The following is a 26514-nucleotide window of genomic DNA, read 5'->3' as shown; positions in this document are numbered from 1 at the left end:
AAAAAATAAATAAAACGTGAAATTTTTACTAATAAACACGTCCAGCGGTCAAAGCTGGACAGCACACTAGCACCACCCTTCATCAAAATACCCTTACAAAGGTAATATGATTGTAGCTGAAACTAAAGCATATATTCAGTCGCCATTGTATATAGTATATACACACTACTGGGATTCAGCATAATATGCTTCACTCCTGACCCGATATGTATCTGATTTCTGGATCCGATTTATGAGGGCTCTAATTGTAAGATTATCCTATCTTTAAACATTCCTGCAACAAATAATATAAGATAATAAATTAATGAAAAACGAACATAAAAAAACCAGACTTCTTAGGGATGACATTGATGTTTGAAAAAAAATTTCTGTTTCGTTTCATTTTATTTCATTTTAAAATATCATTTAAATATAAATATTTTTAAATTAATCATTATAATTTTTTATTACAAATTTTTTAATTTTTAAATAAAAAAATAAAATATATTTCAACATTTTCAAATCTTAAAATAAAAATAATCTTATAAAATAATATTTTAATTTTATAATATTTATTTTATAATATTTTCTTTCACTTTTTTTAAAATTTAATAAATATTTAATTCAAACTATCTCTTAACAGTTTTAAAATTATTTTTTTATTATTATTATTTTTTTCATTTTATCCTAAACTTTCCATAGTACAATAAGCAGGACATCGATCATCTTCTTGTGTCAGAAGAAGGTAAAGAATCTATCGTACTTGGTACAATTGACGTGATGCTGGGGTCTATTTTGTTTGTTGTTTTTCTTTTCCCCCAATCAGGCCAAAAATGCTGGCTTAGTCATGTGTTCATTAGGTTTTTTCTTTTTCTTTTTTGTCCCAATTCATAAAAGAACTAATACATCACATAGTTCGGTCATGATCCATTGAAATGAACAGAAACTCAACCATCACAGCTAAGAATTTTCTCCAAGTAAATCACTTGTATACCTTCAAATCGTGGATGACTTGCATTAACACACACACACACACCAATTTGGTCAGAGAGTATATTTGTGTGTTTTTTTTTTTTAATGAAAATTGAAACGGTTGGATTTATATTTCTTACCTGTATCCCTATTTTAAGATGTGTCTCAAGATTTATAAACTGTGATCCCAAAAAAAGAAAAAATGGAGAGAGATTTTATCCACCATAAAATAGCACAAGGGATTGCAATGTCCACTTACCGCACTTATAACATATATATAAACACACCAAAGTGTTCGTCAAAAGCCCCCTCAAAGTTCGAAATATTGTTTTCCACCGAGTGGCCATGACCCAGTATCAGACAACCAAAAAAATAAATAAATAAAAAGGGGGAAAGCCACCAATCTTCGTATTTTCTTGACATTTGGTTAGTTTATAATATCCATACATGGTGGACCAAATCAATCAAGCTTTTATGGCTTATCATGTTGGTGCTGTTTCTTCTTTCAATTAGAGAAAAAATAGTTTATTTATCGGCAGGGTGGAATTCATAAACATTAGAGATTCTTCCATCTTAGGCACAAAAATAGAAAAAGAGTGAACATTGCAATCATTTTGGTGATCATTACTCCGTTCTACGCTTACAAACTTTTAAATGCTTAATGGTGAAACACAAGTAAATGATCTAATTTTGAAATGCAGAGAAATTTTCTAAATGCTAACTTCTTATGTTTTTAGTTCTCAAAGGCCACCCCAAACAACAGAGATTTTATTTTTATATATTCAAAGCCAGTCAACTATGAAACGAAGTAGTTTAACTCACGAGCGAACTTTAGTATGAAGATGGGTATATTACTTTGAGACATAAGATATATTACACATCTTTTTGCTAAGGTAAACAATAGTACAAGACAACCCCAAGTATTTCAACAAACACAAAGAAAGTTACACAAACGAATCGACCGAATGGATGCCATAACCCGAGATGTATAGTATGATGTGATTTTGAGTGCTAAGCATGGAAACTTAAGGTGTAGAAGTTGAGTGGGGTAGGGGGAGAGAAGGAAGGGGTATGTCCTTTGGGAAGCTTGGGATGGTAGGCAATGTCGGCTTTGGCAGATCTGTGAGATGGGGCAGAGTTGGCAATTCGGGCACTTTTGGCAGCTCCGGCTTTGGCAAAGTAGGCAGTTCGGGCTTCACCACGTGGGGCACACTCGGAAACTCGGGTTTAGACAAAGGAGTTAACTCAGGCTTTGGTAGACTTGGGAGGTGAGGAAGAGGAGGAAGTTCGACCTTAGGTAGTGGCAGTTCAGGTTTAGGCAAGTTTGGGACTGTAGGAAGAGGCAGTGCTTCTGGCTTTGGAAGCTCAGGAACCTCCGGCAGCACTGTGTCTACAAGAAGGCGTGCGGCCAGAACCTCATTGCCGCGTATTAGCAGAATTACAAAGATCAGAATGCACATGTTCTTAAGACAGTTCATGTCTGGAAAACTACACAGGATTGACAGTTTCAAAGAAGGTTCAGCTTCTTAAAAGAAGTGTTTGCATGCAAAGGTCTTCCTCACTATTGTTTTATAGAGGAGATAAAGGGGTATAAGCAGGGCTTGTTGGCATGGCTGTTTAGTGTTGGTTGATCTGCTCATCTGTAAAACACATATCAAACTGTTTGGTAGAAGACCGTGCCACATATAAGCATCGGGGTCAACGGAAGTTCATCTGTTTCATCTTTGTCTTTGCAAGATAACTAGGCTGGCAGTAGATAAAGCTGTTTATTGGACCCTAGTCTCTGTGCATTGTTACAGCAAGTTCGATAGCCAATAAAGGACTCAAATTCAGCATATTTCATCGTATCTCATATCTCATTTCATTATTTATAAAAGGTTTGAGTTCACATTACAACTAACATAAATTATATAACCCTTTGGGGAATGTCATCCTACGGAACAACTTTCAATAAGACTGATATTTTATCAATCCCTAGGAGTTTAAGGTAATTCCTAACCAAAGATATCATGATATTCGAGAAACATGGTAATCACGTGAGGTCTCATAATCCAGTGGTGTATTTGCCACAATATTGACCCTATGCGAAGTTCAGTTTAACATTGTAAAAGAGTTGGAACGTTATGGCTACAACCTAAATCCCTTTATGAATCTCCAGAAGAACACTTCAAATGATACTACACTTTAACAGCTAAGTACAGAGGCAGGGTTTTTTTTTTTTTTTTTTTTTTTTTTTAATGAAAGCAACTGCCACCAAGATAAAATGCAACAACCAATACAACTTCGACAAATAATTCAACTTGAATGATAAGTTGGAAAAAATATCACCATAAAAGGGGAAAAAAAAATAAAAAAAAGGAAACAGTGGGCAAGGGAAAGCTTTAGCTCCATCATATACGGGCAACATAGGAATTGGCCTGAGTAACATATCTCACCCACCTATATGGATTGTAAGTTCCAGATTTCTTTGCTATCTGTAAGTATTTCACCTGCATGGAAGAATTAGAAACATACCAGGTAATGAGCATCTACAAATGTACCCAAGGAGATAGATGCTAGCTTTACTTAACCACAGAACATATCTCCCCTGTACAATCAAACTATTATCCAGTTTTCAAACAATAATTGCAGCGACATAAATGGTAGGGTATAAACCCTCCTTGCTCACCACTAGCGCTTTGAAATGGGACCAAAACATTCGTAAAAGTAGCCACTCTTGATAGTCACCTGACTACTTAACCCCAAGGGGGAAGGAGGAAGGGGGGGGGGGGGGGGGGGGGGGGGGGGGGGGGGGGGGGGGGGGGGGGGGAGCCACTAAGATAAGATAGCCATAAAAATGCCAGTGTTCGTTATATGATGTGAAACCAGTTTGGATCATGTTTGTAATCATCACAAGCAACCTTCTGATCCACAGAATGCATGCTCAGAAAGGGCAAGCAGGTCCAAATCACAGTACACAAGTATAACGGCAAAGGATTCAATGGCACCGTCAAACTAATGACAGTAGAACAACACAAGCAATCTTGCTGCACACAACCAACTCATGGAGTTCAATATGCAGGTGCAAAGACATTATATTGATAGCAGTGAGTATTATATAGCCAACGCAGAAAGTCCAATAAGCTTACCTGAAGCCTTGAAGCATTGTACATTGGTATTGTGAAAGTCATGCTAACGGGACCTGATTCTTTCGTGATATTTCCTATTGTAAGCGATAAATGTTACAAACATGGAAATAAGTTAGTAACATTGATTTAATAAGAAATTATATCATAAAAAATAAAGTAACCGAGGCCATAAACTAAGATATTTAAATTAAGACTAATTATGTTTGTAAATCATACCATGTGATTCCTGAGAAAATGTTAGCTTTGCACGCAGAGTATGTTCAGATCCACCAACAATCTGTTGCGTATTGCACTTATTAGCAATTTTGTTTGCACAAGGAAGCATAACGTTTCATTAAAATGGAGAAAGTGAATTACTATTAAATTTAATAGAAAGAATTGATAAGAAAGTATTGCCTTCTTTAAACCCCATTCAAGTCTCTTATTTGCTTCCTTGAAATCCATTGTTTGTCCAACTGCTCCAGGTTCCAACTCAAAACTAGCTCTGAAACAACATCAATTGAGAATTTAATCAGTACCCACATAACACCATAATACAATGTCTTCTGCCCAACCAATGTGGTTTGTATTGACTCTCGATGTAGTAAGTGATGAACCACCATCTCAAAACTATGACATTCTCTAAACTTCTTCAAACACCAAGAATAAAAGTTTGCCTTAATACCCCCTCCCCCCGGTGCCTCTTTTTCCTCATATATGCGACCAAGTGAGCACTTAAATTGGTCTGCCTCTCTTATATAGCTTTCATCAGTGCTAAAGTATTTGGCAGAAATACTGTAGCAATTTATATTTCCTGCAAAGCCTGTCCAAAAACTTCTAGATATTCTATTTCTCTGTGGAACAGAGACCAGAGACTAAGCTATTAAAGCATCCTTAATCGATCCATAGAGAGTTTGCTTGTCTTTTTTTTCAAAAAAAAAAAAAAAAACATTATTGTAAGTGTGCTTCTATTCTGCAATCCACAAACCGTACATGGTCAATACACAGATCACACAAGAAAATTATAAAATGAGTTACTACAAAATTGGTACCAGAAGAATCAAATATGATCAAATAGTTTTGTTTACTCCATCTAGCCAACAATTGCAAGCTATTATATACGTCAAAAAAGATGTTGTCCATTTACCTTAACAAATGATAGAGAGATAATTCCATACCTGGAAGTATATTTTGGTAGTGGCATCAGAACCATTATTGTGTTTGCAGTGATGCTTGAGGAGAACTCAGCACGTACTTTAATAATCACTTCAGCCTAAAATTGCAAGTTTAAAACTTCTTTTCAGACCAGCACCGTAGGTTGAAAATAAGTGAGGGTAAGACATTAATAACAGCATTTTCTAGGTAACGATTTGATATAACTGGATGTTCTGATTTCATATTAGTCAATCACTAGTAATAAAACTCATAAAAAGACAGGAGGGATATAATGGTCATTGTGACATAACAAATGCACCCAGTTTGATGACATACAAATAGTTCTTTTGACATTTTCAATGATACTCATAATAATCAAGAACAATACTAACCTTAAGGGCTCCTGCTTCTTCAATCAAAGTGTTAATACGAAAAGGAGGCTTGAACTCCTGAGTCATGCGGTAGTTCATCACAGTAAATTCACCATCTGGCGGTACCTAATAGATTAGCATCATGAACCACAAGTTTAGACAGTGTTAACATCTAGATTTAACCAATAAACATCTCCAAGCTAAATTATCTTAAATTTACTCACCAGGCTCAAAGTTTTCTCTGAGTCGAAACTATCTAGACGTACCGATTCATGGAAATTACAATCATCCAATATCACTGCTCCGGACCCAGACGAACTCCGGTAATCTATAACAGGAACCAGTCAAACGGAATACAATAGAGAAAATTAGATGTAAAAAGTATGACAAGAATCATGAAGAACATTTTTAAAAACATAAATTCATTTTTAAGCCCCATGCACACAAAAACATTATACCTAAAAAATACTTATTTATTAATCAAAAGCTACATTGAATATGGCATTTTAACTTGATAATTTTACTTGTCCACACATATGAGCAACTTGAGAGCATCACAAGCATGAAGATTGGTCAATTTTTTGAACATTTTTTAATAAATATAGTGGTGCTGTATGTAACAGGTGGCACCAAGAGATATACCATATGTTGGTCTCCCATCTTTTCCAATGCCCAGGTCATCATTAAGAGCTACGCGGATTTCTGGATTTCCACTGAGATAGCTCTTCATTTGAATGGTCCCATCAATCTCAGAAGTCAGTATATATCCCTGTTTGAATTACTTTAAATTGATTAGCAATGGCTCAAGTGGTGAAAAATATAAATTATAAGAAATTTTGTGTACAACAAAGAAATATTTAAGAGGGAGATCAAGCTTTAGCTCAGATACACATGAATACATCCAGCAAGTTGGTAAATAAAATCCATGTGAAGTCACAAAACTGAAAGTGTGTGCTCACAACAAATAGCTAAGTTATTGCAAAATGTGAAGCAGATAGCCACCAGAGTTATGTTTGCATAGACAATAACTGGAAATGAAGCATTCAATGCATGTTTGTAATGTGCATATTTCTTTAATGCAAAAATTTTAAATTGAGCCTAAATCAGTTTAATGAGTAACAGAATATATAAAATAGTAAAATCGTGCAAGTACAGGGAAAAGAAATGGTTAAATGGAAGAAGAATAATAGAAAGAAGATTGAAGATGCAATAATGCTGCTTACCCATAGAGAAAGTTGAAGTAACTGTAATGCAATTTAGAAATAGAGGAGGGGTGATATTTGAGAGACAGAGACAGATGAGGTTTGCAGTTACTCCCTAACGAGAGGGGTACTTGGATGTGTTGAGGAGGGATAGATTGGAACTCCCGGAGTGTTTCTTTCATGAATATTTGGGGTAGTGGTAGTCTTGGAATTCAGTGGCACTTGTTTGGGACTGCAGTTTTTTAAATGCTCACTTAAGAGTTAGTATCTGCTTTTAATATTGGGAATACAGGAAGGGTTTAGTTTTTGTCTCATTGCCATAAAGAAAATACACAGTGACTTGATTTTACATTATGGTTTAAGCGCAAATAAACATTGCTAACTTCATTATCCATTCATAGGTCAATTATTTAAAATGTATACCATGCATAACAAAATTGAGACTAGAGTAATCACAAATGCAGAGTCAGATCAAGACAGATGTACACACACTCGAGCTAAAGGTGATGCTGATTTTCTCAATTATATCGACAAAGATTTCCTCCCTCATCCTACCCCCTGGCTCAGTTGCTACAACAGATTTTGTCACAGCAGTTCCTGGCATTCGTTTGCCCCCTTGCTGCACATGTCCAAATTTCAGTAATCAATCAGATGAGACGTACACAAAAACAATCAAAATGACACCACTTAAGTCTCTTTTGATGGAGAATATATTAGTCAGATGACATCATACCATGAAAATGGAAGCAGGGCCCAGAGATTGTAAACGTGCAGCATCAATCACAATTGGCTCATTAAATACATAAGACTTCAACATTTCGGTGGATGTTATTTGTACATAACCAAAGTCCTAGAAGTAAAAGACAATCAAACACATGTAAGCCAATATGTATCAGAAAGTGCTGTCAATCCCTAAAGGGAAATACTCTAGCCACAAAGGGATTACACAAAAGTAATCTCACAAACTGACATGGCTTAATGTTGTTCGTCAGATTGTAAAGTTACTTTTATTGTAAAGCAGATCTAACGAATCAGATGAAACCACATTAGTTTGTAAGATTGTTTTTGTGTGATTCTTTTGTGGATATAGCACTACTCATCCCTAAACAGTAATTTAGGTTCGATGCAATGGCAATATCCATCCACTGTGGAATCGGAAACCTAATACTTCTTGAACAGAAAGAAAAACACACAGGTGTTCCACCAGAACTCAGGTCGATATATTTGCTATGCTTTGATACAAAAATACCAAGATGAATCATTTTCTCATGATGATTACTTGAATAAGTCGCTACAAGAACCACTGCTTAAAACTATTAGGAATAACAATTATGTAAAAACATACAACTTCAAGTATAATTTAAATATCAAATGAAGCATTAGAAGTTACTGAACTCGTAAACAAAGAGAAAGAGATAACAGTACTTCAACACTAAGCATAGTAGATGACAATTTACTAGCAAGATTAAGTTACCAGATTGGTAGAGCCACGAAAAAAATTTAAGGGCTTTGTATATACTTTCAATAAATATAAAGACCAAGAAATTAACACAGTATGACCTGACACTTACAATTACTTCATCAAGCAACTCGTACACAAGCACAAAATTTTTCCGCAATGAATCTTCATTAAGAATTCCAAGGTAGTCTTTAATGACATGGGCAATCCTTTGCAAAAGCTCCAAGACAAGAGAAGGTGACACATTAACTCTGGTAGTTGCAACAAACAGCAATCCAACGACCTTCACGTGAAAGTAGTTTACACCATCCACATTCTATCAATGGAAAAGACACATTGAAAAGAAAAATCAGCACACTGCACCAGAGAACATAATAGCTAACATAATATAATTGAAATAACCTGCGGATCATACAGATAACATACAAGCAAATTTACCAAAATGATAACTTTGTGAGCAGTGTTTCATATTTAAGGAACTATTGCCAACACAATCATGATGAATATATATGCTATATGTTCTCTCCTGTAATTCGTTAAGTTCTTTCCAAAAAAATGTTAGAAGCTAATCTCAATAATCTGACCCAATAATAGAAGACAGACGACAAAACACAACAAAAATAGAGGAAATAATAAATAACTAAAGAAGCTCATGAACCTTAAATCTTAATTAATGCATTTGCATTCCCCTTCTTTTATCGGTGAATGATTGCATCCCCCTAAAATACTCCACAACACATCATGCCATCCTCTCTAGACTCAAAACAAAAATGAGGTGGAAAGAAAGAGAGACAATTATCCTAGATCTTCCAATGCAAAAATAAATATATACAGCTAAGTAATGCAATTGTAAAGACTCTCCTATTTCGAATTAATTAACAGCTCAGCACCTAAGCAGTACATTGCCTGACATTCTTCAGTAAGATAATACCTACAAAGACAGGCGGTGCCTCCTCTTGCCCATCCTCTTTCCAAAACTTTACTTTCCGAAAAAATATCTCCGCACTTCCCTTTTGTACTTCACCGCGATCTGCAAGACAGAGATCACATATTCTTGAACTTTACGTTTCATAATTAACAATATTTCCATAAATCACAAAGTCTAATAAACTCTTCTCTTTCTCATCTCGGCATAGATCTACGAGACCGAAGCCGACTTGAGAGTCTTTTTCGTTTTGCTTGGCTCAAGATATGATGCATTGATGCTAAAAAAAAACATTGGATCTGCGAGCTTAACTAAAAAGAAAACTCAAATTAATTAGACATAATCGAAACAGGTATTGCTGATCAGCTCTTGTACTTGTGATGTACCAAGATCTCTCATCTCATTGAGCAAGGATTGTACGACTCCCCAATGCCAAGGAAGGTGTCCATTTTTTGCAGGAAAAATTCAGCACAGTCTAAGGAGATACTTTCATTTATAAAGGTAAGATTAAGTTCGATGGAAATTCCAAGAACAAAGAAAAAAAAATAATGCAGCGTAACCACAGAAAAGAAAATCAAATTAAGGAATTCATACGCAGAGATAGAGAGAGGACTCACAGTCGCGGAAGACAATGTTGTCACCACGCTGCGAGAGCACGAAGAACTGCGAGATCATGACGACTCAAACCGCTCGTTCCCTGTGTGCGAACTCGAGAGCCCCTATGTCGAGCCAAGCGGAGATAAAGATTGCTTTCGCTTTTGGTTAATTTTGTTCTCACGATCTCCCTATAGACTCGCAGTTCTTGAACTCTTATGATATTGCTGTCGCCTCCGCTTCTCGGTGTGTGCTCGTTTGTCGTTGCATATGTGATTTTTTATTTTTTATTTTTATTTTTTTTGCCTTTTCCTCAAAAATATGAATTTTGATTTTTCCCTTATAACATCCACATTGGCCTATGCATCCACATAAACAAAACCAGTTTTGCATAATATTAGCATAAAACCGACCCACATTAGATTCTTCATCTTTAAAATTTTAGCTAATTATAAACAGTACATTTACAACTTTCCATATCCACTATTTTATCTCCAAATTATATTTTAATAGTTATTTCTCTCTCCTCCCACACTCTCTCTCCCCGAAACCCCCCAAACGGTATTATTTCTTTCTCTCTCCCCGAAACCCCCCCAAGGGATTATTTCTCTCGAAGCAGAGCTCTCCACACGGTTTCTCCCCTCTGAATCTCCATCCCTCTCTCAACCCAAACAACCCCATCGGAAGAAGAGAATCCGTGCACCTCTCTTTGACGACGGTTGTCGACGGAGCTTGCAACTGCTGAAGTGAATCGTCCCGGTTGTTGGTTTGCTGAAATTTCTTCTATTTCAGGTACGATTTCTCTGTTTCTCTTCACGATTTCGGTTAGGGTTTTAGATTAGTGAAAGTGTTTTTGTGTTCTGCTATTGCCATTTCTTCATTTCATGTTGTTCTTGGTTTTAGATTAGGGTTTGTACATTTTAGATCAGCGGCATTTGATCTTCTGTTCTTGCCCACTATTATTTCTAGAAAGAGTTTAAACAGAAAATAGACAATGAAACCGTGATGATTCCCTGTGTACGAGAGGTTTTTGATTTTAGGAGCCATCGATAGGTTGGTGTTTACGAAATTTGCTGTGTATCTAGGCAATGAAATAGAAAATCGTAAAAAAATAAAACTTTGAAGCATGTTCTAAACTCTGTTTTAGTGCTTTTCTTAATTGGAGATTGTTTAAATGGTAGACAGTGCCAAAGTTGAACATATATAGATATTGAATTTTCCTCTTTTGGTTCTTCCTTTATGTTATGAATTGATTTTGTTTTCAGTGCATGGTCTTAAATTCACAATACTAAAACAGCCTTGCTGGATAAATAAGTTAGATTTAAAGATATTTTAGTTGCATTATTGGTACCATAATCTGTAGATGTTAGTGAGAATCATTGTCGTGCTTGTGCTCCCTGCCTGGTGCTTTTCCTGAAACCTCTTGCTCTTCTTTTGGGATTGTTGACATTAAATTAAGATTGAAAATAATGAATCATTATAGAGAGAGAGAGAGAGAGAGAGAGAGAGGGATTAAAATCGATGATGCTTTAATGGAAGTAATTCTCTTTGTATGGCATTGACTTGTTTTCTGCTTGAACACTTACTCATGATGTGGAGCTGCACTTCTTGAGCTTCTCCCATGTTGAATATCAAGATGTTTCAAAGATATATATATATATATATATATATATATAGAGAGAGAGAGAGAGAGAGAGAGAGAGAAGCATTTAAAAGATGCAATTTTGGTAGGAAGTTCATAGCTGCACTTCCTACCTAGAGATGTTTCCATAGATGCAACTACATTTCACAATGATCATTTCTTTTATGCCTCTATTCTCACGGCAGTAAGTCAAGTGAAATTAAGAAAACCTAGAACATATTCTTTTATTCCCATGTGCAACTCCAATGAATAAAACATACAAATCTGAGGACCAACATAGCTGCACAAGGAAACAAAACTAAATGGCAATAATTGCTTAATCTGAATTTTGTAAACTGTTGACCTTGCTTAATATAAATTTTGTAAACATGTTGGCCTTGCTCTACCTCAAAACATGTACTGGGTATGAGTTGAATGAATTTTTTAAACATTTTGGCCCTGTTTTTCGTAATATGTGCTGTTTTAGTAACATTTTGTCCCTCAATATTTTGTTGAAAGATGACCACTTTAATTGATGAGGATCTCTTCTTCACCACATTGTTGGAAAGTGGTGAGGGTGGTATAAACAACCCTATTGTGGAGGCTGCTTTCGTTAATGTCCAAGCGACACAACCCCAACGGGAAAAAAGGGCACCTAAACATAAATCCCAGCAGGGGGTGTCATTTACTATTGAGGAAGATACTCTCCTCATTTCAGTTTGGCTTAACGTTAGTATAGATTCCATACGGGGGGCTGACCAAACCTCCACACAATTGTGGAGTAGAATTTATGATTACTACTCCACTTATAAAAAAACCTAACAGTAAAGAACGATCTGTACCATCGTTGACCAATCGGTGGTCAACCATTCAAAAATGTGTCAATAAATTTCGTGGTTCTATGGCCCAAGTTGAAGGAATGCATCCAAGCGGTGCAATCGAGCTAGACAAAGTATAATCGTTTATTTTGTTATTGTGTAAAATTATTTCATATTTGTCCTACTAATTGTTTCTATATTTTGTAGATTGACAAGGCAAAAATTTTGTATCGAGAGACCCAAAAAACCAACTTCACCTTGGATCATTGTTGGAATCTTTTAAAGAACCAACTAAAATGGTAAACACACATGGAGACCGTAAGAAGAAGAGACAATGTCTCACGTTCAAGTAGTACTCCAAACTCAATACAATTAGGGGACCCAATGGAAAATGTGCCCGTGGAGTGTGAGAGACCTCCGGGGAAAAATGTTGAAAAAGAAAGAGAGAAAAAAAGAAAAAGTAAGGAAATAGAAGATAAAGAATTTAGTAAGGCCTTAAGGAAAATGACAGATGATAGAAAGATTCTAATGTTAGAGAGAAAAGAAAGCTTAATGAGCCTAGAAAACCGCAATTCTGAGTTATTGGCTATTAAGAAGAAAAATGTTGAAATGGAAATTAAGGCTCAAGAAGAAAGATCTATGATATTAGCTGAAAAGAAGAGAAAAAATGATATGAAAATAATGAAATTGGATATTGGGTCTATGAATTCTGTGCAGCAAGAGTATTTCCATAATCTTCAAATGGAAATTCTTGAGGAACAAAGAAATAAAGCCTAGGGTGGTACATAGTTGTCTTTTTTGTTTTGTGCAGTTTTTGAATGTGTATTTAAGACAGCCTTGGTGACATTGTTGTGGATATTTATATACTACTGGTTGCTATGAACACAAAACCCTTTTTTGTACCTCTCTTTATAGGCCTTTTGTTTTGTTGGTGGTTGGTGGTGGGTGAGAACATTTTGTTGGATGAATTTTGTTGTTGGTGGGATATTGTTGTATTGCTTGCTGCTTGTTGCTGGTGGAGCCGCTGGAGGACCCAATGGCAAGACTGTTTTTGTTGCTGCTGGAGGGTGCTGGAGGGTGCTGGGCGTGTAGTTATTTTCTGGTTGCTGAATTTCATATATGCTGAATTTGTTGGTTGCTGAATTTGTATAAAAATCAACTTTTTGCAACTTGTATTAAGTTGATTTTGATACATAGAATTAGTCACATGTAAATTCTGAAGTTGATATTAGTCAAATGTAATATAAAGTTGATATTAGTAAAAAATTATTATATATAGAATGCTGAACATTTGGATGCATGAAAGGGTGGTATGGATGCAGCACATAGTCTATATTATTTCATTGATAGGTTCGGTTTTAATGGATATTATATATGTACTGGGTACTGATTGCATGTACAAACCAGTACATGTAAATTGCAAGGTAAAAAAATTAATATTAGGCAAAAAATATATATATATATTAAAATGATAATATTTTATTAGTATTTTGCTTTAAATATGCATAAGCCAATATAGAAGTTTTGTTGAAATGACAAAGTGGATATGCAAAAGAGTTAATTTTGCATATGCATATCCATATACCAATGTGGATGCTCTTATACTTTGAAAAAAGAAAGAGAAAACCTTACCATATAACAATAAATCACATCATGTTATGTAAAATTTGAGAAAAGGACAAATTTAACATTTATTTTTACATATTTATTATACACTCTATTAATGTGATTAATTATCATTTTTTATAATATTAAATAATTTATTTAGTCAGCAAAACAAAATTTGTACGTAGCAAAACAAAATTTGTATGTAGCAAAACTTTTTTATAAAATGGCAACAACAATAGCCTATTAATTACAAAATAAGTTATAAAATAATTATATTTACTTAAATCTCTCGTTCATTGTAGTGCTAAATGTTAAGATATAAATATAAATAATAAAATCTATCTATTCTCTTTAATTTAAATTTTTAGGATAATTGATAATTTCACATTGTATTAATTATGAGGTCTTGAATTTAAACTCTACACTTCCAATTAGTTAAAATTTCAAGAGATGGATCACTTATTAACGAGAGTCAACCCATATATATATATAATATATATATATATGTATGTATGAAAATGAGGATTAAAGATATAAATATAAATAATAAAATTTAGGAAGACTTCAACTAATTAAACAAGCGATGATTTCGTACCAAATAGGTCAACAACAATACGCTTGATGATCTTTTACAGTACTGTATCTGTCACCATCCCCTTGATCTTCAATATTAATTGCTCATGTTTCCGTTTCACTTACAATTCAGGATGTCAAAATATATATCCTCCATACGAATGGAGAGCAAACATATATTTTCTGGCTGATCTGATCTTCTATCGACGACGTGTACGTAAGCAAGTATATGAACGAAAGTAGTAGTACTCCCACCAGTCTAGGGATCATATTCATATCAGATTGTATTGTTAAATGAAGTAAACCTTCTCACAGACTCGCAGTACTATCGACTGCACTGCTGGTCAAAAGCTAAAGTGGGCTGCGTGCATGCATCATTTCTTAAGAAAGCTTGTCAAGAAGATATCAGAAATGCATATATGCAGGGCATCATGCACTCGATCCAAATATTTTTCTCGATCAATTTTTAAAACGTTGAAGGATTCACTTTTTTCCCTTGAGGGAGTTTCACTTCAAGAGTTTTACTACAAAGTACAAACTCAAGACCATCGTCAGACTGACAATTAAAAAACACTGGAGAGAAAGGAATAGGCCGTGAAACCAGAAAGGCAGGGCACGGACGTTACGTGGTGGTCATGTAGTAGCCATCGCTAACAACAATAATTTAATGCTGTGCGATGAGAGATAATACTTGGAAGGCAAAGACATACTTATCCAATTACACCCATAATTATTCCTTCTTCGATTGAGCTTCGTCGTTTTCCGTGGTTGGGTCCCTCATTCTGACGTCACGATAAGTACTAAAGAAATCGAGCAAACCTCTCAATTAGCGTTTTCTTTTATTTATCTTGGCCGCCATGAAATTGTCCCAATTGGATTCGCTGAATCGCTAGAGGCCTTTTTAATTAATTGAATAATGCTGATCCCACCGCCCGGACTCCTGGACCTCCCGTTAGAATTTATTATTATTATTATTATTTTATTACATAATTAAGAAAATAATTTTAAGGATTTTGTAATTTTTTTTAAAAAGGAATATTTAAAAATTTTAAAAAAACATATGTAAAAAAAATAAAATTAAAAAAACAATAGAAATTATACTAAAGACCCCAGCGGGAGTAGCACCACCTTTTTAATTTTGTTATCCTTATTCATAACTGTATTAGATTTTAAGATCTGTAATTTATAAGGAAAATACTAGTCAAATAGATAAAATTGACCGATAAAAATAACCGTTTAAATTTCTTTATTTTATTTTTATTTTACTTAATAATTAATTAAATAAAAATTAGTGAATTTATATTTTTTATTATTTTTTAAAAATATTTAAAACTGTATAAAATATAATTAAAAGAAGAGAAGAACAAAAATTAAAAAAAAAAAAAAATCATTTACACTGCATCAGTTCATTTCATCGGTTGTCCATCGGTACTAGGCTACTAGCAGCATTGTCCAATCTAGAAATATAGTTGGAGAAATGCAATTTAGGTACACAAGTCTCAGCATAAATCCGCTACACACACACACACCAACAACAACAAAAAAAATCAAATTTTTTTTAATAATAGACCTACTTTTTTCTAGCATTATCAAAGAGTCCACGTTACAAAACTAGCATTATCAAAGACGACTATATATCTAGCGTTACCATATAGTTAAGGTTGTTGAAAAAATACATCTCTCCATACATTAAACTAGTCCCCAGTGAATATACTTTCAAGATCCATCATCCTAGGTAACTAACAGTCCATGATACATTAACAGAAATCCATGATAATCTAATGCTCTTTCCAGCTTCTTTTACCCATAGTCCCGCACTGCCACCCTAGATTTGTAATTTACCACTGAATCGAGCATTTTTCAAATCTAAGACATTGATCAAAGGCCTCTCAACAAAAGCTCGTCGTCACTCTTAAGCGAACCATAAACCCGAGCCCGTTTGCTCCGTGAGACCCCTTGACCCAGCCCAGGACCCGAAGCTCGATTCTCCACAACGGCCTTCAAAGCTCGTTTCAAGGCCCCAATTTCCTCCTCTCCACCTGCACCACTCCCAGCCCATTGCACCACCACGACGCTCTTGGTCCGCCCGCCAACCGTCATAATCTCCGCCCGCACCGCCCTGGCCCGGACCGACCGAATCACCCGGGCCAACTCGAGGTTTAAACCGGGCCGGTCCTCGCAGCAAAGTGTCGCTTTCATCACCTTCTTTCCCCCGTCACAGTAGCTCAGGGTCGCCTCGTCGAACTCGCCCGGGAACGGCCAAACCTCGGGATCGGAGTCCGATCCACTCCCACACGCGTCGCCGCTCTGACGCCCCACGTCAGCCGCTTGCTTCCTCAGCTCTTTCACGTGATGGACCACCTGTGCTAGCAATGAGGCCTTATCCGTCTGTATCGCAAACACAAAGCATCCAACAAAGTATAACGTCAATACCCCTAGCGTTCTGATCCAAATAACGGTTAATAGACGCAAATAGAACGTGAAAGGAAAAGGAAAAGGAAGTTGGCAACTTAGAATGAATATTGAAAAACAAAAAGAAAAGAAAAACCTTGGTGGTGTTGGGTAGGAGAGAGCGTAGGGTGGAGAGGTGGGCGTTGATTCGCTGCCTGCGTCTCCTCTCGGCGTCCTTGTGACTCTTACATGCTTCCTCCGATCTCCTTTCCCCCTTCGACGCAGAGCTCATCATCGAATCCCCGCCCTCCATCGTATTGACCGCCGAGTTTTGTTCTCGACCGCGTTCACTATTTTTCTCCAACAAGCTCCTCGATCCATAGTAGCTCTGAAAAGGAAGCATATCTCTGTTCTGTTCTTCTAGGCTAGGCGAAATAAGAAAAAACCCTGGAGCAAGAAAAATAACTTTATGAATGATAACAAACGAAGACCTAGCTAGAACCAAGATGGTGTTATTCAAAGTAAACCTAAGTGTAGGAGTAGCAGGCGGGGAGACAGCGAGAGAAACACAGAAAAGGAAGAGAAACCAGAGAGAGAGAGAGAGAGTCGTGGAGGAATTGGAAACCTGAAAATGCAGGTTTTGAGGGTTTAACTGTAGTGGTAAATAAAGCCGTGGAAGGGTATAAAAGGGTGGAGCAGCGGTACCCCTTTTATCCCTTACCAGTGTTGACTGTTAAAAAAAAAGTGAAACGTTAAACGAGGAGAGTACTATGAGTCAGGCAGAAGAAATAAAGCTTGAACGTTAAACGGACCAAGGGAAAACAAACTACTATGAGTCAGGCAGAGGAAATCCACACTGGAAGCTACTAGTTTTTTTTTTTTCTTTTTCTTCTTCTTCTTCTTCCTTCTTTTAATTTTGATTAAAAATCATTTTTTAATAATATTCTATTTTTTTAAAAGTAACAATATTTAAAAAATAAAAAATAAAAAAATTCAAAAGCCAAAAAGGTTGAGCTCCAACAGAATCCCTCGACAGAATCTCTAGCACCACCCAAAATTTTATAAGTCAATTCAATTTTGTGGCTTATGCACTATGGTATGTAAAAGGATAAGTGATTATATGTAATAAAATTATATATATAGCATTCGACAGAAAAATATAAAAACAAGTTTGTTTTGGTCGATCTTATCAGTAATTTAGACGCGTTTCAATCTGTGAAAACTGCAGATGTAGAAAGACTTTCGAGGCATTTATATCCGCTTATCTTGATTTCTCCGGAAGTGCCTCTCATCTTCTGAAAATGGTACAGGCGTTCCAGTACTATTGATGGTAGATGGCATATGGACCGTTCTTCCTGTATGTTTCGTTGTCTTTCCCCGCTAACTTCCCATGCAGTTGTTAGCCAATATTAATCTAATACCAAGTCTCTTGCAACTCACCGGCACTAATAAAAATGAAAGAATAAATAAATAAATAAAATCACCGACACTGTTTAATTATAAAACTTCTATATTAATGGTACGTACGTTGGCTGTTTAATTATAAATTTACTTTATAATATAAAAATATTTTTTAATTTAATATATCACAGCAAATCAGCCGAGCAAATGAATCAACTCTTTTTATAATTATTTATATAATTATATTTTAAATTAATATATAAAATAAAAATATCTTCGTAATTTAATAAAAAAAATTATAAAAATAGATTCTGTGTGAATTATTAATAATAAATAGATAAGTTAATTAAAGAGGATAAAAAAAGGTGAGGACCTTGGTTGTGATAAAGATGTGGATTCGACAGAAATGGATTAGTCATGGGAATTGGTGGAGTGACGGAAAGCAGGTGTAGAGGTGATAAGTCAGTCATACGAGCATTAGTGGCGAAGACTATTACTACAACAACAGTAGTGGTGGGAGAGATCCGTAAGTGGGACGTGAGTGGATATTACATCGAGAATATTAACCATGGCTTGACAATGCGAAACGTGGCAAGGTTGCTTTCGAAAGGCATAGCATTATTTGTTACGGCGGCGCAGACAGCTTTTGTTTTCAGGGAATCAAATTTTCCAAAACCGACAGCAGCGATCACGAACCGACAACCTCCTTTTCCCACTTTAGAAGCTGAACACCCCATTCTCACTCCTGTGTCCCATTTTTTTTCCCCAGTTTTTGGTACTTTTTTTCTTTTTCTTTTTTTAACTTTCCTTGGTTTCAAATTACTTTGATGAAACATTTATTAATTTATGTGTCTAAAAATTAAAAATAAAAACAATAATAAATATTAAAATATCAGAAACTATTTTAGTATTTTTATTTTTTTGGCATGGAGTGTTCAATTGATAGCACAAAATCCCCAATAGTTTTCAAGAGTGCACAGGCCCAAAAAAAATTTACCTTAAGTGCACCTGTCTGTTTTAGCATTAAACATCTTTTATCCTTCTCATCCACTCTATCAGTTAGTCCCGTTTGGACAGTGAAAATATTTCATTTTATTTTATCTTATTATTATAATTTTTTTTTTAATTTTTACATAAAATTTAATAAACAATTCAATTTTTAACTTTCATTTAAAATCATCTCATCTCACTATTCAAACCACACAAAAGCCAATCGAAATTCACTCCTTTCAGTCTAGTAAACTCGTAAAGGAGAGGCAAAGTCTGATCTGGACATGAGTATTTATCTGATTCTTTTGTTCCTTGTCTTGTAGTTTCCTAAGCTCAACCCATAAAAGCAAGCAAATGTCTAAAACTACACTGCTCCAATCCTGAATTTTGGAATCAAGAATGTGTATATATGCCACTACATTCCAACAAAAATTCAGAGAATTGCCCACAAAGACCAAAAACAATACTGTAGAATGTGCATGTGAGTATGTTGGAAGCAATTACAGATCTAGAATACTGTAGGAAGAGAGATCAACATCTGATGGCATTGCATACCAGACAACAGGAGCAGATATGAGTTCAGATTGGTACAGAGTGGGGGGACCTCAAAGTTGAAGCAGTAGCAATCGACAATTTTTTTGTTTTGTTTTCGTACTTGTGGGCTATGCCTATAAGCTACGAAGATGACATTTTCTAGGTTCTGACATGCAAATTAATATTTTTCTAAAAACAAACTCTCTCTATTAGTTTAAAAGCTCCCTCACTTTAGTAATATCTAATTGCATTTGAATTGTTGGATAAGATATTCTAAACATGGGTTGAAATCATCAACTGTTATGCTCCAAAATCTTACCTCATCTTGCTATATTATACCTTCGATAAAAGGAGAGGGAAGGCCATGCCTTTTGGCAGTGAGATTCTGATGTACCTGTTATATTCCACTCACTACTGGCACGGCACGGGACCATTTCAAGAAGATGACCCCAACGTCTTTTATTCCCAAGTGAAATTTCTAAGTTAGATCAGACAGCAACAGAATAGGAAGAGACAGAAGGGGCAAAAAAGATTGAGACAAAAGGTTCAAGTAAAAAGTAGAATGAAGGGCCCTTTAAAGACAATCCTGTTGCACTAGTGTCAAAAGTTATGGATGATCTGATTGCATGCCCTAAAAGCTGCCTCAGTGTCAATGTTTTTTTCAAGCATTGGGGAGAAGACTTTTTCATCACTGGTTCCATCTTACCCCAGTAAACCAACTCATAATGCTGTAGATCGGGCTCTTAAGTTTTGTTTCTTTATTATTTTAAGATCGCAGCACAGATACGGGAGAGAGAAGCTAGTGGTATAAAGTTATAAACCAAAGATACGGCTCAGGAATTTCTCAATTTCTAGTATGGATGCCTGGTTTTAATGTCGATTCCTGTGTGAAACAATATAAGAAGAACCTCGAAAGCTAAATTTTTTTTTATTGAAGACTGGTCAGGGTCACCCCTTTTTTTTAACTGTATCGAGGAATCCTTTTCCAATAGAATGTTCATCTAAATCTTCTAGCGTAAAAATGTAAACCAAGCACATGCCTTAAGTTAAAAGAATCCAGAACCAACCACCAGAGAAATTACCTTTTTGTAAGTTTATGTCCGTTGCTCTTGTATCGCCCACAAATTAAGCAAGGAAATGAAGTGAACAACCTTGTCAAGGTTTGAACTGTACATTACAAGATAAATGACTTTGCACAAGAATAATGTATCAGTACCAACAATTAGCACAACTGCATGAAGTGAACAACCTTGTCAAGGTTTGAACTGAACATTACAAGATTAATGACTTTGCACAAGAATAATGTATCAGTACCAACAATTAGCACAACTGCAAATAAACATGTCCACTTCTGTAGAAGGGTGACCCAGAAGGAGCAATCAGACCCAGACCTTGCATCACTTTCACCCTCCGCGCACTAAGTTCTGGAGACTTCCCGAATAAGGTTGTTTCCTAAGAACAATAACCCAAATTTAAATAAATTAGTATCTTTGAATGGTAATATGCAATGCACCTGATAGGTCTAGAGTCCACAATTTTAGTCTCCACCCTAATCTTACCAAGAGAGGCGTCGTTTAAGCTAAATTCATTGGCAAATTTAATGTATGAGAAAAAGTAAAAGATTTTCATTCTTGCTACCTCCTTGGCCCTTTGACTGGTAGGCTCAAGGTTCGGACTATCCAGCTTGAGTTTCTTCTGCACCACATTTTGATTAGATTTTTTACCCTCGCCACTTGACCTAACTCTTTTGAGTTTCCTTTGCAACCTATCCTGATTAGGGGCTATACTTTCTGCTTCTTCCTCTGCAGAGCTTGACCTATTTGCTTTGAGATTCATTCTTATCCCATCCTGCTTAGAGGCATCATTTTTTTCTTTCTCAGCTTTTTCAGAATTTCCAATCTTCAACTTCATTTTTGGTGTAATGGTTGGAAGCTGCCTTCTTGTAGAAACAATTACCTGACACCGAATTGTCATTCAATTATCCATTCATAAGTAATGGAAGTCCAAAACACAAGACAAGGAAAGAAGCAGGCAGATAAAGCAGCTACCAACTCACAAAAGTTCCATTACTCAATAAGTTAATCTCCTTAGCACTATGTTGCATTTTCCCTTCCTTTTCTGAATAAGTGTTTTGGAGCTTTGGCACCAATATAAGCCTTCAGTGCTCTAGATTCCTAACACTTCAGGCCTGATATCTCCCTCAGGCACGGCTTCTCCGCAACCAAGGGGATATAATCTTCAAAGTTGCAGTTTAAGATATAGGATGCTTAGAGAACAAAACTAGACTTACATGATTTGAGGCTTCTATGTCCTGATCCTTTACTTCATTTTGATTGAACTTGTCTCTAGAAGCATCAATTATTACCTTTGCTGCCAAATATAAAAAATATGGCCAGTATAAGAATCTATAATTGGAATGAAGACGATACAGTTTATACTTCTTTGACAGAAAGAACGTAGGTTAAACCTATAAAAGATGTACATGGATCCAAGGATCATCTTCTCCCCCCCCCCCCCCCCCCCCCACCAAAAAAAAAAAAGTAAAATATGTAGACACAGTATCAAATTAATGCATCCATGCATGCGATTGATCTTTGTTCAAGTTTGTATATGTGCAGAAGGTAAAGAATTGAGTGTTCAGGATATCAAAGTGGTTCAAACCAACCAGTTCCCAGATTCCAGCTGGTAGGTTAGTTCAGTACTTAGTTAAAACCAAAATGTTTGGTTTGGGTATCACTGTTCTGCATCAAACCAACCAACTAATTATTATTCAGCAACTCCACACTCACGGAAAATGCTTAGGGTGTCTTTAACCCTACTTTTTCAAGTCCCTCTGAACGCTGTGACACACGAAACCATGGCCTGAACTTCAAACTCTCCTTTAAACTAATAGACTGATAAGCATATCCATAACTTCTCCATTTGAGATTCTTTCTCCGTAAGGCAAACTTCACATGCATTCATTACAATGAGCTATTATTGTTCACTTTTTCTTTCAAGATGCAACAGTAACACAATGGCTTTGGCAATAGATGAAGAATACTCCAAGCTGACTTGATATACTAATTTAATTTACTCACGATTTGTAGGTAAGTAGTATCCCTACATTTTGAGAGGTCTAGAAATTCTGATTTCTAGGTAAGAGACTTTCCACTCCAAACGTCCACTTATTTAAATATATATGTTTACCAGATATTGACATGCACACAAAAACTTGGACACTATTTATTAATTTATTATAGGATCTCCACACATCCACTAAGATAGATACCTGAAGACCTTGCAAATAGAAAATAATGCAGTTTTTCAATTTATGGCAACTACAAACTTATGGTTTTTTATATAATGCCCAAGTTCCAAATGACTCATGTCTGACTCATAAATATTATGCCTTATATGGTGCAGAGTGTTAGGCGGGGATTCGATGAATATGACCACAAGATTAACTCACCCTTAGATTTGGATCCTTGTCTCTTTGATCTTCCAGATTTTGAGCGAGGACAATCCTACAGCCATACCCAAATGGTAGAAAAAACATCAATGACAAGCATCTAAGATCATCCACCACCTAAGATGAGCAGCTTTACCAAACTAATAACTCCTGTCATAGGTTCCCAAAAAAGGGTAAAAGAAATGGTCACCTGCTCCAGGGCTTCCTTGAAAATTTTCCAATAACACCCATTATTCTGCTCAAGTATCTGAAGAGCTCAAAGAATCAGTGTGATCACATATAAAGAATAATGCTTGAAAAGGTGGACAAAACTACAATACTCAATCAACCTAGGAGGTCGCATCATAATTTGGGTAACCAGCATTAAACACTTACTCGTTTAAACTCAGATTGAGATTTTACAGGATCAAAGTACAAGCTGCAACATAGATGCAAGACATGTTAGTCTATTTAATGAGAGAACCCAAAAAAACAAAAAGTAAAACTAAAAAAGTCAAGCAAGGTCAAACCACTAACTATTTATAGCTTCCATAGAGCCTAACCAGAACTTCCCCTGCTGATTTATTTCCAGGTTTAATGCTCTCACTGATAGTGTTCTCATCAATAACCTACCAAATATTTGGTACAAATAAAATGAACTTCTGTAGACAGGTGTGTGTACCAGTTCCGAAGACCAGATGAAGCCAAAGAGAATAGCATTTCAAATACCTGTGCAGGCCACCAGGAGCCACCATTGAGCCTGACCCATATCAAATCCCCCCATGTGACCTGATCAGCCACAACCTTCTCTGCACCGCTCTGCTGCCAAAACTGGCCTTTTCCACTATTAAGACATTTGCCTTTCATGGTTTGCCTTTACGATATGGACTGTATATCAACAAGTGCATCAAATGGGGATCCAATACATTACCATTAACCATTGATGATAAAATAGCACCTTAAAAAAAATATAAATTTTTGTTTTTTGACTCTTAACCTTAAATTTATATTGTGCTGGTACCTATAGATTTTTTTTTTTTACAAGTAGATTATTTATATGCAATGTTTCCAGTTTTGAGTAGAGTCCTATTATTAGAACCGAAGATCCAATACTATTAAGTTATACATACTCACAGGGGAGTTTGATGAACGCACCTCTCACTTTCATGTTAACTGTGGCAAAAAAAGTACCAGCTAACTTAGCTAGTAAAAACTCGGAGCACTCTACCAAAGACCTTAAATCAACTCCCCCACTCATCCCAACACACAAACACACTCACACAAAATAGAATGGCAGAAACCAGTTACAGGAAATAAGGTAATACATCATGGTTACCTTTTCTTGAAGTACTTTACTAAAATTAAAGCCTCGCTACACCAATTCACATAAAATTAACCCTCGCTAGACACTTTCATGGTCCAAGCACACTACTCGTTATCACAAAGCAAAATATTGCCTCAATAAGGACACTTAACTGTCTCGAATCTCGAACGATGAGTCAATGACCGGGTACTGCTAATATCTAAACCCTGAATAACCCAAATAAACGATAATGTTCGCAGAAATGAAATTGTGAAGCCTTTCAGTGCTTTCACCAACCAATAAAAAGCAACATTCTCGTTTCACCTAAGTGGCATGCACCCACTTACGCAAGAAACGTGCTAATCTCCTAAGAAATGGAAGCCGAATTTCCCCGGTTTGCTTACCAGGAAAAAAGGGGGGAAAACATAAAAACTTAGTAATGTACCGTGCATCTATTAATGCATGCAAATGGATCATTCTTCTTTTTCATAACGAAGCGAAATAGATGTATTACGCTTTTTAAAAAAAATTTCTTTTCGTCTTCTAAGTCCCGGACAACGACGAAAGCCATGCAATTGAAAGCATCTATCATCTTTCTGTTATCTTCCCACGTTATCTCGGCAACCAAACAGTGCAGAAGCGATGCGGACCCAAAAAAGAAATCGGCTTTCTAACAGTCGGGAAACGGGCACAAAATCAAAACTCAAACAAGGAACGCAGGGTCTGTAAGTACTTACAATCTACCAAGAAGAAACCAGGGACGAAAGACACAAAAATCTCAGGCGCACGTCAAAGCCACAAACAAGAAGCAATTAGCAGAGTGGAATGTTTTCTCTTCGATCACGCAGCGCGGAGTGTTTGGTCTGGAAGTAAAGAAACTCAACCAGCAGCTTTTACGGGTTCCCGTGCGTGTCAGTGGGACTTACAGTCGATTTAAAATCGTGTCTAATTCAAATTTGTATCATATATAAATGAAATGAAATTGAATCACCGTTCTTTCCAGTTGATTAAATTGGTAATATTTTTTAGTTTTATCCATTAATTTTATAATGTATTCACGTTGGATTAATGATTATGGTAAATGAAAAATGATATAATTATCCGTTCTAAATATTACATGCTTTTGAATAATTTCAAATCGGATTTGCTAATTTTGTTTTAAATTTCTATCTGATGAATTGCTTGTATAATTCATATTGGTAGTGACAAGTAAAAGTATTTGATTAAATATTTAGTCTCGCTTGGTTATACATTTTAAATTAGATATTTTGTTTAGAGATAGATAAAATTTTATTATAATATAATTTGTTAATATTAAATTTATTTTAATATTTAAAAAAATTAAATTATTTATTATATTTTATATAAAAAAATTAAAATAATAAAATTAAATGAGTTAAGATGGCAGACATCCAAACCCTTAAAATAACATACCAACTGTTTAAACTCTTAACTTGCTCACAACTTCACGAGGAAACGCAAAAATATGCATAACGGAACGGCTTCTTAGTTCTTTCACAAAATTTTGATCGCGAGGGAGGAAATGGCTGCACACTCTCCTTTTTAATAATGTCGTGGAATGTATTTTACAATATTTTTAAAAGAAAGTAAGGCGTGTCGTTAAAAAATTAGTTTTTTTTATATGAATCTCTTATTTATTTATTTTTTTAATTAATTATATAATATTTACGTATTTTATAATTATAAATATGATTTTTTTAATATAAGTTATACCGAGTTGTACGAAATTAAATAAGTTAAAAAGTAAATTATATGGATCAGCACGAATCACAAATACATAAATTGCCCGTAATTTTTTTGTAAAAAATATATATATTAAAAAAATGTCAACTTTAAAATTACAAAAAAATCTATTATTTTTTTAATATGATTCACTTTTTTAAGAATACATACAAACTTGTACCTACCATTTTGTTCTCTCTTTTTACTAGAGTACCTAGCCTTACTCGAGGAATATTATATCAATTATTATAAGGAAAATAAATTTAAAATTAGTTATTCTCTTCTTAACTCGATACGTGTGCAATATAAAATTTAGATTTTAAAATTTATATTTCAAA

The 26514-nt window shown here is 35.4% G+C and overlaps 4 protein-coding genes across 8 annotated transcripts; all 4 read right to left on the bottom strand.

Moving 5' to 3' along the window:
* Positions 1 to 1781: 1781 nt before the first annotated feature.
* LOC122316976 (protein PELPK1-like) lies at positions 1782 to 3097 on the bottom strand. The gene has a single exon (XM_043133851.1). It carries the CDS (start codon positions 2427 to 2429, stop codon positions 1977 to 1979), a length of 453 nt encoding a protein of 150 aa, XP_042989785.1. The 5' UTR covers positions 2430 to 3097; the 3' UTR covers positions 1782 to 1976.
* Positions 3098 to 3233: 136 nt separating this feature from the next.
* On the bottom strand, positions 3234 to 10021 carry LOC122316974 (AP-4 complex subunit mu). 2 transcript variants are annotated; one of them, XM_043133849.1, is made up of 13 exons: positions 9788 to 10019; positions 9181 to 9275; positions 8358 to 8561; positions 7520 to 7636; positions 7277 to 7405; positions 6227 to 6353; positions 5809 to 5912; positions 5606 to 5710; positions 5237 to 5331; positions 4476 to 4563; positions 4296 to 4356; positions 4080 to 4153; positions 3234 to 3440 (listed from the first exon to the last, which is right to left on the bottom strand). In XM_043133849.1, the coding sequence occupies exons 1-13, from the start codon at positions 9843 to 9845 to the stop codon at positions 3342 to 3344; spliced, it is 1356 nt and encodes a 451-aa protein (XP_042989783.1). In that variant the 5' UTR covers positions 9846 to 10019; the 3' UTR covers positions 3234 to 3341. The 2 variants fall into 2 exon arrangements, with proteins under 2 accessions (XP_042989783.1, XP_042989784.1); XM_043133850.1 differs by lacking the exon at positions 7520 to 7636 and having other exon boundaries at positions 9788 to 10021.
* A 5949-nt stretch (positions 10022 to 15970) lies between these two features.
* Positions 15971 to 17584, bottom strand: LOC122317195 (transcription factor bHLH30-like). Of its 3 annotated transcripts, none has more exons than XM_043134150.1 (3): positions 17401 to 17584; positions 16933 to 17222; positions 15971 to 16772 (listed from the first exon to the last, which is right to left on the bottom strand). In XM_043134150.1, exons 2-3 carry the CDS (start codon positions 17176 to 17178, stop codon positions 16263 to 16265), a joined length of 756 nt encoding a protein of 251 aa, XP_042990084.1. In that variant the 5' UTR covers positions 17179 to 17222; positions 17401 to 17584; the 3' UTR covers positions 15971 to 16262. The 3 variants fall into 3 exon arrangements, with proteins under 3 accessions (XP_042990084.1, XP_042990082.1, XP_042990081.1); XM_043134148.1 differs by having other exon boundaries at positions 17303 to 17582; XM_043134147.1 differs by having other exon boundaries at positions 16933 to 17583.
* Positions 17585 to 20825: 3241 nt separating this feature from the next.
* Positions 20826 to 25379, bottom strand: LOC122315059. Of its 2 annotated transcripts, XM_043130763.1 has the most exons (10): positions 25171 to 25379; positions 24265 to 24303; positions 23860 to 24018; positions 23668 to 23759; positions 23527 to 23569; positions 23342 to 23398; positions 23152 to 23206; positions 21991 to 22070; positions 21339 to 21656; positions 20826 to 21152 (listed from the first exon to the last, which is right to left on the bottom strand). In XM_043130763.1, the coding sequence occupies exons 3-10, from the start codon at positions 23995 to 23997 to the stop codon at positions 21021 to 21023; spliced, it is 915 nt and encodes a 304-aa protein (XP_042986697.1). In that variant the 5' UTR covers positions 23998 to 24018; positions 24265 to 24303; positions 25171 to 25379; the 3' UTR covers positions 20826 to 21020. The 2 variants fall into 2 exon arrangements, with proteins under 2 accessions (XP_042986697.1, XP_042986696.1); XM_043130762.1 differs by lacking the exon at positions 24265 to 24303 and having other exon boundaries at positions 25171 to 25378.
* Positions 25380 to 26514: the final 1135 nt, after the last annotated feature.

The sequence above is a fragment of the Carya illinoinensis genome, chromosome 7 (genome assembly GCF_018687715.1).
Source record: "Carya illinoinensis cultivar Pawnee chromosome 7, C.illinoinensisPawnee_v1, whole genome shotgun sequence".
Classification (NCBI taxonomy): Eukaryota; Viridiplantae; Streptophyta; class Magnoliopsida; order Fagales; family Juglandaceae; genus Carya; species Carya illinoinensis.
Note: the sequence above shows the minus strand (reverse complement) of the source record. Positions and strands in the feature narration are given on the sequence as shown.

What these genes read in the sequence shown, in the direction of transcription:
- LOC122316976 (XM_043133851.1), bottom strand. Translation starts at nt 2,429, where the DNA reads ATGAACTGTCTTAAGAACATGTGCATTCTGATCTTTGTAATTCTGCTA.
- LOC122316974 (XM_043133849.1), bottom strand. Translation starts at nt 9,845, where the DNA reads ATGATCTCGCAGTTCTTCGTGCTCTCGCAGCGTGGTGACAACATTGTC. An exon ending in CTACCAAAATATACTTCCAG is followed by an intron (nt 4,564 to 5,236) that starts GTATGGAATTAT and finishes ATGTTGTTTCAG; the next exon opens with AGCTAGTTTTGAGTTGGAAC. An exon ending in ATTTTCTCAGGAATCACATG is followed by an intron (nt 4,154 to 4,295) that starts GTATGATTTACA and finishes CGCTTACAATAG; the next exon opens with GAAATATCACGAAAGAATCA.
- LOC122317195 (XM_043134150.1), bottom strand. Translation starts at nt 17,178, where the DNA reads ATGCTTCCTTTTCAGAGCTACTATGGATCGAGGAGCTTGTTGGAGAAA. An exon ending in TCCTACCCAACACCACCAAG is followed by an intron (nt 16,773 to 16,932) that starts GTTTTTCTTTTC and finishes TTTGCGATACAG; the next exon opens with ACGGATAAGGCCTCATTGCT.
- LOC122315059 (XM_043130763.1), bottom strand. Translation starts at nt 23,997, where the DNA reads ATGAAAGGCAAATGTCTTAATAGTGGAAAAGGCCAGTTTTGGCAGCAG. An exon ending in TCAAGGAAGCCCTGGAGCAG is followed by an intron (nt 23,207 to 23,341) that starts GTGACCATTTCT and finishes GTATGGCTGTAG; the next exon opens with GATTGTCCTCGCTCAAAATC. An exon ending in CCAGTCAAAGGGCCAAGGAG is followed by an intron (nt 21,153 to 21,338) that starts GTAGCAAGAATG and finishes TATTGTTCTTAG; the next exon opens with GAAACAACCTTATTCGGGAA.